Source organism: Sinocyclocheilus rhinocerous, unplaced genomic scaffold (genome assembly GCF_001515625.1).
Source record: "Sinocyclocheilus rhinocerous isolate Xijiao unplaced genomic scaffold, SAMN03320098_v1.1 scaffold1294, whole genome shotgun sequence".
Lineage (NCBI taxonomy): Eukaryota > Metazoa > Chordata > Actinopteri > Cypriniformes > Cyprinidae > Sinocyclocheilus > Sinocyclocheilus rhinocerous.
In genome coordinates, this window is record NW_015656157.1 from 2,335,626 (window position 1) to 2,349,393 (window position 13,768).

A 13,768-nucleotide genomic window follows, 5' to 3' on the forward strand; every position below is an offset into this window, starting at 1 on the left:
AGTGCAGCAGTCATATTTGTCCGTCTAAAAAAATGCGCTGAATATGCGTTCTGAGTGAATGGCTTGGTTTCGGTTTTAACCTAATCAAGATCTTCTCCGCATTGAGCTTCTATATTTCTCTAATATTTTGAATGCATAATGCAGCAGCGGCGCATCTCGTGGGCTAGACTAACAAAACATTAAAATGCAACAACGTCACTTACATCATCATCACCACATCTCGCACTCCACGAATGACGCTCCCAGACGCACACCTAACATTTGATTGTACTATTTTTGCATTCAAATGCAAATGTTTATTTTAAATTCGACTAATATTAATTTTCTTTTATTCACAATCTCCTCATCACAGGCAGGCACAGCACTCAATTCAGCATGTGTTTCTGTTTTTGTGTGCTGTCTGCGTCACTCATAGTACGTGCCTATATCGTGCGCTATATTGAAAAATTTTTCTATCGTTATTGAAGAGGGTGTACCGTCGATAAATATCGATACCGTTTTATCGCCCAGGCCTAATCTCAGCCTTTGTGAATTCACAATAGCACAATACTTTATGAGTTTTAAATGGTTTTAATATTTTGTGCAGCCTTAGAAAACTCTGTAATAATGCTTTTCATGGATTCTCCTCCGTGGAATACGCCACTTCCAGTATTATGGCGGTTAAATCGACAGGCAAAATGCAATCGAGGATTTTGTATAATCAAGTACTCGAATTAAATAGAGTAATCGTGACAGCCCTAATTATAATACATTATATAATATTGTATTGAATATTTTATGTAATATTGTATTTGACAATAAGTTCAATAACAGTTATTATATTTATATAATTACTACCACTATAACAGTTAAATTAATAATTTTATTATTAGTAGTAAACAAGTTGAATATAATATTGTAGCAATTCTATTAATACAACTACTAGTACTATAATAATTATTAGAAGTAGTAACAGGTTGAATATATTATTGTAATAATTCTATTAAGTGCCAAAGTGTCATTTAACACACCTTTGCAACCTTATCCAATCTTCAAAATTGCACGGCCAGGTACCAGTCTCATGCTATTACAACAAGCACAACAGTTTAGTAAAGTCTTTATTTACCTTATCAATTTCATCATCTTTGAGCTTGTACCACCTCCAGTCAGTAGGCAGGGGGTATCCATGGCTCACACATGTTAGGACAGCCTTGTCTTTCTCATTAGCATTTTCAGAGTGTTTGTAGGCCACTACATGTGGGAGAGCTAACAGGAAGAGTATAATTATGGGTTATAAGCACATAAATACACAATATAATGTAATGCATGATGGATACAGATGCAGTAATGCATTACAGTCAAACTTTCTTACCTTTAACTTCAATGGTCGCATTAACCTGAGGTTCTGTTAGGAAGACACATGCATATAGTCCAGCAGAGTGGTAATCAACCTTTTTAATTCTGCCACGGAAAGAAAAAACAAGAAATGAGACCCACAAAAAAAATGTAACATAACAGCATCATAGCAATAAAGGTGGAGGGGAGGACAAGTAAAGCAAATATGAAATATACAAGTAAACAGCTTTTCCAGTCCACTGCTCAGGCATCCCCATGGATATTTTTCCAACCCAGCAGTTCTAATGGGAATTAGGGTCAGTGAATGTGGAGAGCCGGAGGCTCTTAAATCACGCTACTGCTGCTAACAACCACATCGCACAAACTGAGAAGCTGCACTATACTTGATGGACCTGGATAGATGGGTAAACACTAAATCTGGAAAACGTATTAATACTGAAATTAGAGCACTGTATTTCGATCTTCTTTAGGCATACAATCATTTACATAAGGTTGAGGAACATACTCATGTTTAATGTAAAGTTCATCACTGTTTGATTCGGACTTGTCAATGATCTTGCCATTATTGGTCCAATAGTGGCCTTTGATGAGAGAAGAAGGGTTGGTAAGGTTGCAACTGAGTGTTGCAGAGGTCTGGTTCTGGTCGTTCACCACCTCTGGTTTGGTCGTGATGGCTGCATCTGCCGAGGCATAAAAGTAGCAAAAGTTACACAAACAGCTTTCATAACACCATGACTCCTTAACAGAAAAAAAAACAAGTGGTCACTGCTGATAATGACTCTACCAACCTCTGGGTTTGATTAAAAAAATTTTTTGGACATGACAGAACGGATAGGAACATTGCTGTACAGATGTTCACCACAATGTGCGCCAAAAGGCACACTGTGCTCTATCAAAGGAGAAGTGAAGGTACATTTGGGCTGTGAGCTACTGGGAAGCATTGAGTGAGCAGTTTATAATGAAAACGAATGGGAAGAGGGAACAAAATTCAACCAACCAGCTACTGGTTTGGAGACCATGAGCTTATGAAAACCTGATGTGGAAAATAAATATTTTTTTCTTAAGTACTGCTCTAAGACCACCAGAAGGGTTAAACCACACATCTAGAGCTTTTTAGATGTTTACTGAAACCAAGCCACGTTAATGGGACCTAATCGGAGCACTTTTTCAGAAATGCATGCCAATTAGTGCGTTTAACACCTTCTGACTGACAATAACGTTAACCGATCAATGCCATTTCTTTAAAAGGTTCAACTTCATCTAAAGCTCTAGGCAGTGATGTGCTCAGAAGGCATCAGATTACTATGAAAGAACAGATGGTGCTAAAGCTGTCATGTGAGAAGTCATGTGACCTGGTCTCTGGTCGAAAGAAAAAAAAAAAAAGGAAGGCGGAGGGCAAGGCAAGGGAGATTCTGAATCTACGGGACTCCTTCCTCTACAATAGTGGAGACGCTGCGTTCACCTTCTTACAATCTGACGTGTGGATTAACTCACGTTCAAACACTATAACGTTTGCTTGTGAGCGAATCCACTTGACTTTGGGTGGGGTCCTGAGGTCATTGCGGTTAGGGTCGTTTGAAGCACGGCACTCGTAAACGCCTGTGTCGTTGAGCGTTAGGTTGTTGAGGATGAGCGTGCTGGTGGCGTGGTTGATATAGGTGGCATTGATGTGTACGCGATCCTCTCTCGCACCGTCAAACAGCTGAGTGCCTGTTTCATTTCGTTCTTCACCCTCAATGAACCACCACTGAACTTCGGGGATGGGGTTCCCCATGACCTCGCAATCCAGCTTGGCACTGTCTTCTATGAGTTTCATCTGAGACGAGGGTGATTTTATGAAACCCGCTGAACATTTGATGGGTGATTTGGGTTTAGGGTGGACAGTTCATTGAGATGATATGAATAATGATTAGCAGACAGGCAGGCAAAAAAGAAAAGAAATAGTAGAGGAGAAAAGAAAGAGAGAGAAATGTTAGAATGGAAAACAAATAAGGCATACACAAGAAACAAGTTGGATTTTGAGCATCATGATGCAAGACTTCAACACTTCATGATACCAAAACCCAACTGAAGAACATTAGAAGCAAGCATTTTAAAAAGACAATGAGTTGAAGCATGCATTAAAACCAAAGCTTAGCAAATCAAGAAATGCAATGAAAAATGATATTTGGAAAATTCACTTTAATTAAAAGGATGATTGTGATGGTGATGAGGCTTAAAAGGAATAGTTCACCCCCCAAAAAAAAAAAAAATCTGTCATCATTTACTCACCATTGTGTCATTCCAAATCTGTATGACCTTTTTCTCGCTTTAATTAAACATCTTCAACTAAAAAGGGGATTTTGAGATTTTGGCAACTAAAGAAAGGCATTTCATATCAACACCTGTTTCATCTCATCACAAACCATCCCAAACACATTTCCAATTCAACAAATTTTCACGAAACAACGTCTAAAATATCTCTTCACATGCAACTGCCAACTTTTTCTTTGGACATTGATTCTTATCACATCTCCATCAATGATACAAGTGCATGAGAGTGTTTCAAATGTTTCATCATTTTATAAACTCCAAAAACAATCAATATGAGTTTCTGTTGGTCCCTCAGCTACAGATACATGTGCTGGCAGCCTCTCATCTTAGTTGGTGTTTACATGACTCCAACAACTCCAGGTGCCCACCACATGCCCATATTTCAAGCTGTCAAGAAAAGCCAGAAGAATGAATGTGGTAGGGCTGTGTATATGGCTAGCACATCAAAACCTGGTGCTATAGAGCACTGTTCTGTCAAACCACAACTGTCTGCAGCATTTGCATTTTGGTCAGTTACTAGCCTAAGAAATGGTGTCACATCTCGATGAATATATTTACAATTCCTTGCATATTAGCAATTATAATGTAGGGCCATTAACATAAACCTCTTTGACGTACATGCTTTAAAAATTAATAGCATACATTGTTAAATTAATGTAAACATTTTTAGACAATTAAGAATTGTAAGATCAATGAATAATCATGAAATCAAATTAATCAATTAACCCTCACTGGAAAAACAGCCTTGACCAGCTAAATTGATACAACCAATCTGAAAATAAATAAACAACTGTAATTGAGGAAGACTTATTAAAGTGATCAATAAATCACAAAATACTGATACATGATTAGTTGTCCAAAACTGCATAGTTCACCCCCCCCAAAAAAAAAAAATCTGTCATCATTTACTCACCATTGTGTCATTCCAAATCTGTATGACCTTTTTCTTCAGCGGAACAGAAGATATTTTGACTAATTTTAATGTATTACTTTCCTCTGAATTTTAATACATGTATAAAAAATTTTAAAAAACACACGCTTGAGACATTTCAAAATATCTTTTTGCATTCCACAGCAGAAAGTCGTACAGGTTTTTTTTTTTCAGCGAACTATACCTTTAAAACTTGTCATATGATTATGAATAAACACAACTGACATGGACAGAGTAAATGACACAAATTAACCTAAAAACAACTCTTGAACCATTTTGAAGCCGTTCATGTAGACTTTAAGCATGTAGAGAAAAACAAGGTTGTACCGTGCTAATCCCCCATGGAGAATTTCATCTAAATTCTTCTGATCACCTTAGAACAATAAACACACTCTGAATTACATGGAAGTACGTGCGTAGCAGCTTAAATAACAACCTTTCACATCAATAGCAAGAGCGCTTTGAGATCAGCCCCAGACCTGTTGTTGCTTCCTGCGGTGTAGCACATGCTTTGTGTGTTTGGTTTCGAAACAAGAGTAAGGTACTACTCCCTTTTTGTCCGTTTCAGAGGGAAGAATGTTTTAGTGAGTTAGCCAGGGAGGGGTAAAAAGGCAGATGGCCACAATCCACATTACAGTCAGAGCAATGAGACTCCACACATGCCTTAGGCCTGAAATAACATGTGCCCTCTGAAAGCAGAACAGGCTTCATCAAATTCACCATCATGAAAGGTCACCTCCAATGTTCACAAATTATTCAACTACTCATATAAACAAGTTCTAAAAGGAATTTAAGCATATATTTGTATATATAAGTGTTTAGATTTAGTGTTACCGTAAGGCAGATATTGACCCAATATTTCAAGCCTAAACTGTAAATAACTCCAAACAGGGAGAACTGTAAAGTACAAAAAGTATCACTCTGTACAAAGTATGACACTTCTAGATTTAACTTAACCTGTTCTAGTAAACAAGTCAATAAGTTCATCTTCTTACAAGCTGACGTGTGGATTAATTGGCTGTAGAAATACTGACCTAAGGTCGACTGTTTCAACATTACAGTTTCTTGCCTCAAGCTGATGATTGAATGCTGATGAACGTGGAATACCGTTCCCTATAAAAGACATTAAACTGCATTGCAAATCATAAGCGTTTAACCACAAGGCTTTTAAGATCGCGAACCCTAAATGTACATGGGACATTAAGCTTGATAAAACATTGTGTAACATTGTGTCAAAGTTTTAATTTAGGCATTGTTTGCATAGATTCAACTCAATCACTCACCAAAATATGGACAGAAAGGAATGTTCCAAATATCATCAATTTTACCCCTAGTTTGGTTTGCTTTTTTTTTTTCTTAAATAGAGTCTTCGTTCTATTCATCAGCTGGTGATTTTGGATTTTTTTTACGCAAAAGTACACAGACCCTAAATCTGCATAAAATGAAAGTTTTGTAAAATTGTGTTAAAATCCAAAATCAACAGCTGATGAATAGAACGAAGACTCCACCTTAAAAAAAATCATCAAATGTGTTCTACTGAAGAAACAAAGTCACCTACATCTTTGATGCCCTGGGGGTAAGCAGATAAACATCAAATTTTCATTCTTGGGTGAACTATCCCTTTAATGGTTCAAACACTGATGAACAGAATAAGCAGACTAATTTCCATTATTCAAAATTAATTTTTCATTAAAAATTATATAAAGTTTTTGTATATAAATGCAAAATTTAATTTCTAGCTTTTTTCAGCTCCTCTAACAGACGCTATAAGCACCCTCTCACGCTACTGACGTGACTACTGGTAAACTACTGCATTATGAAAACCTTTGGCTTCTATATTTTTATGATCTTGATAATTTTTTCATGCCTAAAAACATGCAAGAAATACTCTTTACATATTTCTTTGCATTTAATTGTATCCAGGGCCGGTTCTACTGGAGTGCTAGAGGGAACTAGGTTTGCCGCGATAGACGGTGCTGACGGTGATACCGGTGTTAAGCCGCAACACCGGTTACGTCACTTGCCCACCGCATCACCGACCCCCACCGTCGTTTTGATTTTTAGTTCAGTAAAAGAACAGACACTACAATTAAAAACTGAACGCGGCTGCTCAATGCAGCGTGCCGAACGACAGTCACATCACAATTGCTTTACTCCGAATTGCCGCTATTTTAAAGTGAAAGTAAAATGGGCACACCGCTTTTACAAGCTATTTAAAAGCGAAGGAAAGCGAGGAAAAGAGGGACTGCCCCGCCCCCACGGTGATACCAGTATTACCGGTGTTGTCACACGCCGATTAACCGGTGGGAAAATTTCCTCACCGACAACCCTAGAGGGAACCAAACGAAAGCAAAAGCACTTCAGTTGAAGTTGTAGAAATAGGATATTGGCGAAACATATTTTCCAAACGCTCCAGTGTGTATGCGTGTTTGAACTCTGGAGAGCTTCAAAGGTTCCTATTTTCAACGTGTTTTTGTAGCATTGATCAATGTAGCCAATCACCAACATTTTTTGTTGATTTCTTGAAGGAAATGGCCAAGCGTTTAAATTAGGATTCACTCACCGCTCAAAACACCACAGTTTTGCTCAGTGCTGCATGCTCGGGAGTCTCTCATTATAACAAACAAAGTGTAACATGTAAATAAGAGATTTGGAATTTGATTTAAGTTTTGTTTATCATGATGCTAACTGGTGGTGGAGTTAGGGGGTGTGCCCGAAGCGTGAATCCTTATAAGGGAAAACACGATTCCTAACACCGTTTCTACACCGGATGCAAGCGGCATGGCGAGACAAAATACCATAGAACCACTGATCTATAATAGAGATTTATTATATATAGATCAGTCTATAGAACTCATTATAATCAGTGATGCTGTCTACACTGGATGCGGCGCGGCGCGACACGACAAATCCCCGACAGTAAACTGCTGCTGCGTTCTATTTATGACGTGCTGACACAAATTTCAAATGATTTGCAACAGTTGCTTTGTCACGTCCAGTGTAGACTTTAGCTGATGCAGCACGACAAGACAACTGTTGCGTCCGGTGTAGACACGGTGTTACGGTTGCCTGTTACATTACAGTACATAAAATTTCACTTAATACATAAACAGAGTAAGGAGAGATGACTGAGGACAATGGCGAATGATTTGCAGATCCTCAGTACCACTGACAAACATAAAATGTGTGGCAAGTACTGCTGCTCCATAGTATATACTGAGTACGTGTGATCGCGAATCTCGAAAGTGAAAGTGAAACTAAAAGCGATCCTGCATTCAAAAGCACGATGCCAGTTTCAATGCCAGGTATAATAGCGGCTCCCTGATGCCGAAATATGTAGTATAATCACCCAATTATATAACTGCGAGGAAAAACATTGAAATATATATTTTCCTCCCATCTCGCATTTATTCCCTTTAGGGGTTCCGCCTACATGTCATTTTCTTTCCAAACACGGTATTGGGATGCGGGGGATCACGATGCCGGCTCAACATTGTGATGTCTATCAGCCATAGGCGATGGACGATGGCATCGTCTATCGGCCCAACCCTACAATGGACAGGGCAATAATGTCAAAATAGATATAGCCTACATTAAGGCTAGAGCACCCTCACTAATTTCAGAAGTCTCAGTGATTTGATTTTGGAACCGGCCTGCCTGTATCTGGATAAGTAGGAGAAATTAATAATTATACCCCAATATAATTTCATGACGGTAATGTTCCCAGGATTCTGCAATGTCTATTTTAAAATCATATTTTAAAGTAGGCCGAATGTATTAAGTCTCTGCATTGTTTTAGAGACAGTTCTAGTTCTCAACTGGACGTGCGGGAAAAGCATTACTTCTAATTTGGCCAAAAAAAAAACCTTGTAAAATCGTCATTTTTGTATATTAATTTGTGCATTTTGAAATTGTTTATTAAAGGTGCAAAAAGTCAAACAAAAATCGTCAATATTTGATTTTTTCAGGCAGCATTTTTTGTATGGTTCTAAGGTTCTAATGTCAATATTGGTTTTCAACATAGCATTTAAAAATACAACAACCATTCCTTTTTCTTTTTTTAATAAAAAATAAATAAAAATGGACGCAAAAGTACATGGACCATTTAGACTAGTCAACTAGTGGTTCAGGCAACCAGGCGACTAGTTTTGAAGTTTTGCATATCCCTACAGCTTAGTGAGAAAAATTTAAAAGTTGAAGGACAGGACTGCGCTCACCAACCAAGCCCTGTACATGTTGACAAACACACTTTCAAGGCATTTTCCAAAGTGCAAAATGGCTGCCAGTAGCACACCAAGCACAAAACATTCTTCTCACGCCTATTCACCTGCAAAAAAAAAAAAAAACCTGCCTATTTGCTCTAACCCAACTTATTGAGCAAAGCGCAACTGAGCTGAAGACTGAGTACTCATGGGGAAAATCTAATTATAATTCTGATCTGGAGCCGCTACGGCTTCCACCGTACAGCTATGCGGCCTGACGTTCTGCCATAGCATTATGTACTATGTGGCAACTCAAGAACAGCATGAGCAAACCTGTTGCTCAAATTGTGTCATTTTGAGGAAGTATCAATGCTTACATGCAGAAAAGCACCTCCTAGGGTGTTTAGCGCTCCATTTCTAACTGTGAGCATGAAGCTGATTAGGTTCGGATTTACCGACCCTGCCATTCATCAGCTGCTGCTGGGGGACTAAACTAATTATGATATTGCCAGACCATAAAACAAAACCAGTTTTATTAATCATGAAAAACAACCGATTTATCTAAAAGGGTGGAAAGGATAGTTAATATATTTAAATACAAATTTTGCAGTACATGATTGGCATTTCCAAATAAACTGCTAATTTTCATTACCATAAGTAAGCAAAGTAGGGCTGTCAAAATGGCTGAAAAACTAAATTCGAATTTTATACTTAAATATTATCAAAATTCGAATTATATTCTAATTTAAAATGCATAATTTCAGTTAGGGTGAAGAAAAGCTTTTGGCTTCTCTCCTGAGGCCACAAGAGGGTGCATCATTCAAAGCATAAAGCAAAGCAGTTAATTTAGACGTAATGCACGTTTTTATAGAGTTACTTGCTAAATGCGCTGCATTATTTTGCTCATTGCGCCCTCGGGAGACAATTAGACCTATACAATAAAGACCTATTTGATCTGCATATAAAACATTAGAAATTAGATATGTTTAATTTTTATTGTGTTTGATTGTTAAAACAAAAAATATTTGTTGTTTGTCTCAATAAATTGTGTTAATTATAAATACAGTGGTTAAATTTAAAAAAAAAAATTCTATTGCTTTTTGTTTTAAAAAAAAGTTATAAAAATTTCAATGATTATCGATACCGAACGATATGAAACATTATATCGTTGATGCATTTTTTAGCTATATGGCCCAGCCCTACCTTACAGTAATGCAAATACAGCAATTGTGTTATATACGCGGTTGTAGCTAGAAGGGATACAGCTACAGGAAACCAACAATAAATAATTTTTCTACCTATTAGATTGTGTTTTATTAAAGTCTACACCTACCCCAACCCTAAACCTACCCGTACAGTAATGCAGATACATTAAATATTGTTGTTCAGCATGAGAAAAAGGACGCAATACTGAATAATTTTTCTACCTATTAGATTGTGTTTTATTAAAGTCTACACCTACCCCAACCCTAAACCTACCCGTACAGTAATGCAGATACATTAAATATTGTTGTTCAGCATGAGAAAAAGGACGCAATACTGATGTGCGCATGCGCAGTAAAACCTGGTAGGACAATCTGACGGGTTGGATAAAATGTCAGGACACCGGCATTAATATTTTAACTAGCAAAGTTTGGATGAATCCTTCATGCAATAATTAAAGGTCAACTAAAAAGCATGATCCTCAGAGAGAAGATCTCTAATTTTGGGAAATGTGTAACTTAGAAGGTAACAACATCGAGTTGGGATTAAAGGTTCTTGTACATGAAAGAACAGCAAATCCACATGGTGGGTTTTGTGTGGTTTGTACTTTGCCTTGAACACCGTGATAATCATTTATGTCGCTAACAAAAATTTCTAACCCCTTTTTAGGGTAATACTATATAAACTCTTGTTTTTTGATAAATACCTCCTATGTGTTGGAATTTAAGAAGACTTAAGGAGCTTTAATGAGTAAAGCAATTATTCAGCTGTTGCTATAGCTCTATGCGCGTGAGTTGTTTCCCCGTGGGCTCATGCGCGACAGTTTGCCGACGATTTAAACGGCCTTTAAACATTTCAAACGTTCATTTTCAATGTATTTTACTTCATTGTACGGTTAAACATTCCGTTTAACACTCATTAACAGTGTAAATACAGTCGACCTGTCATCTAGGTCGTGTTTGTGTCAACAGACGGCCTGTGAAAAATGAGCTAAAGAGCAACAGAAAAACGAGACGCCTTACCTGTCAGAGCCTCAGCTTGGAACCAGCCGATACAAACGGCGAGAATTACGCCAAACAGCTTCCTTCTCATGATTCAATGTTTTTAAATACGTAACAATATAAATATCGGGCCTGTTTCCAGAGGCTAAGGCGGTAACTATGGAGCAAAGCCCTCGATGAAGCCTCGTCGTCCTCTACTTGTTCCGAGTGCACTCGAGAACGCGCACGTATACAGGCTAGAGGACTTGCGTCATCACGTCCGGTCCGCAACGTCACCGCCCTCTAGGTTTTCAGAAAATACCAAATACAAAAGTAACAGGCTCTGTCATTTTAACTAACCCGTAGTGTTTACAATATTTTAAAGCTTGAGTATATTATTTAAAGTTCCTCTAAAATCATACTTTTATGTTGTAGAATGAAAGTTGCAGGTTTTTTTTGGTTCTGTGTCGTCATAAGTATGCTACTGCCTGACATGTGGTCAGCACTGTTTAGCTCCAAAAATGACAAAAATCCATGTCTGGATTTATTCATTTATTCCAGATTTATAGACAGAATCCGCCCTCATTCACTTTAATTGTGTTGAAATACCACTAATCATAGCACGAAATTTAGTTGCTAAACGTCTCCCTTTATTTTCCACAGACAAATTCATTTTGTCCAAGTTTGGAGCGACATTAGGGTGAACAAATGATGACAGATTTGTAATTTTTTAGTAATATATTCCTTAATAATTAACATATGATAATGACTATTGTTTCTAATGTTTGTAAATCCACATCAGCAGACAATGCTCTCCCCAGTGAGTTTGAATCCATCCTCATCAAAGATTCAAACTGGGCTCATTGTTCCATTGATTATATGGGAATGTTCCTTCCTTGGAAAAATATACATGTTCCCTCTGTCTGGAGATATTTGTGGTGGAAACTCGTTAGAAAAACAACTTTGACTTAATCTATAATAATGCAGAACTGCACAGATGTAGTTAAGCTTCTTGTAGTCCCCAAAATTGTGCAAGGTGAGGGTGCCATATAAACAAGAATACAGTCAACTAAACTAAATAACCATCTTACCAAATAATATTAATCATTTACAATAGAAAAAAGCAGTTAATTTTGTTTTAATGAAAATTAACTTTATTCAAAATAAGTGTATAAGTCTTGTTTAGAATTATATATATCTTTACTATATTATTTGTTTAGCCTATTATTATTTTTAAACACGGTCAAGGAAAAGGTATACAGCCTGATTCTACTTAATATTTCATTACCGGTGATATATGTAGACTATCTTTGCTTCTTCAAAGTGCATTTCCCCAGTTTGACAACCCATTAAAGATTTGCACAAACAAGTAGGAGTCTCAACAATAACTTCTCTCTCAAAAAGTCTGTGGCCACACTAAAAATGTAGGGATGTAAACATGGAAATAGGCCTATACTTGTACTCCTAAAACCCATGTGTGTAAGAATTAGCATTATAAGCATTACTTTACTGGTCACTTTTGTATAAACACAATTTTTCTCCTAGCAGGTGTTTTATATGGAACAATGGTAATATCACTCATAATAACAAGTCATTGTATATGGAGAATTGGGTTCGGTATAACATATTAATTGTAAACCAGCTAATTAACAAGAATGGGCAATTATACACTTACCCTAATTTTATTACAAAATATGGCTTTTTTTGTAAACTAAAAATAATTTAACAAAGTAATCAAGGCTATTCCTAGTGGCGTAATCATTTTAACCAAATTCTCTGATGTAAATATTAATAATACAAGCCTACAAAATCTCCAACATTTTGTAAATGGTCTCTCCTTTTTTGGCAAACGTTTTAATAACAGTTTTATAAGAAACTCCCTTAATGTCGGGTCCAATCCTCCATGTAAATCAAAATGGCTTAAACCTCATTGTATATAGTGTTTGTGATAAATGTACCGTTTGCAATATATCTGTTGAAGATATTGAACATTTATTTTTTGATTGCCCTTTTTCTATTTCATTTTGGGTTGACTTTAAAATAGACATAACAAAAAAATTAAACAAAGCCCTTAATTTAGAACCTCATGGTATTTTACTTTGTTATCAAAACCCACATTTTTCTGATAAACATATTTACATTATTAATCTGTTAATTATCTTAGCAAAGTTTTATATTCATAAGTCAAAAGTAATTCAAAAGAAACCATCATATATTACATTTTGTAACACTGATCTTAAAATATACTTTGAAACCCTTTCTAATATGAGATCACAAAACACGAAGCTTATAAAAATAATACAAATTCTAAAGCTTTTCAAATTTATGTAACTGCCCTAATGTATTATTATTTTTTTCCTGTTATTTTTTATTTATATATATATCTCTGTTTGTATTTGTACTTTCTGTACTGAATTTTTGTACCTAAATCTGTTAACTGTATTTTCTAGTCTGATTTAATGTGCAGGAACCATGGAGGTCCATCGCTGTCATATTTTCTGTAGAAAACTGAAAGACTGGAATCAGAGTGTATATAGACAGCCATAAATGGACAAAACATTGATGTTTCAGTCACTGGAGGCAGCATACCAGTGTGTGTGTGTGTGTGTATTAATTTTGCGTTTTTTTGTTGTTGCTGTTGTTCTGTTTTGCATGCTTTGGGATGTGTAACATTTTCCTATGTTTGCATTGTACCTTTGTGTGATGGAATTGAATAAAGAAAAAATTAGCATTCGCATGGTTTTTAGATGAGCAGTATTCAGTTTCTTCTGTGTAAAACTAAGTCTGTAGTTAACGTTTACATT

General features: G+C 36.6%; 1 protein-coding gene across 4 annotated transcripts in view; it reads right to left on the bottom strand.

Moving 5' to 3' along the window:
* Window positions 1-11,224, bottom strand: part of LOC107719600 (basigin-like) — an 18,093-nt gene extending 6,869 nt beyond the window's left edge. For 3 of the 4 annotated variants that reach the window (XM_016527073.1, XM_016527071.1, XM_016527072.1), the window contains exons 1-5: window positions 11,007-11,224; window positions 2,830-3,180; window positions 1,841-2,015; window positions 1,352-1,440; window positions 1,106-1,245 (exon numbers count right to left, since the gene is read on the bottom strand). In XM_016527073.1, coding sequence (XP_016382559.1) covers window positions 1,106-1,245; window positions 1,352-1,440; window positions 1,841-2,015; window positions 2,830-3,180; window positions 11,007-11,076 — 825 coding nt within the window. In that variant the 5' untranslated portion in view covers window positions 11,077-11,224. The remainder of the gene's footprint in view (window positions 1-1,105; window positions 1,246-1,351; window positions 1,441-1,840; window positions 2,016-2,829; window positions 3,181-11,006) is intronic. The other variant, XM_016527074.1, reaches the window with a different exon arrangement.
* Between the last annotated feature and the right edge of the window lie 2,544 nt (window positions 11,225-13,768).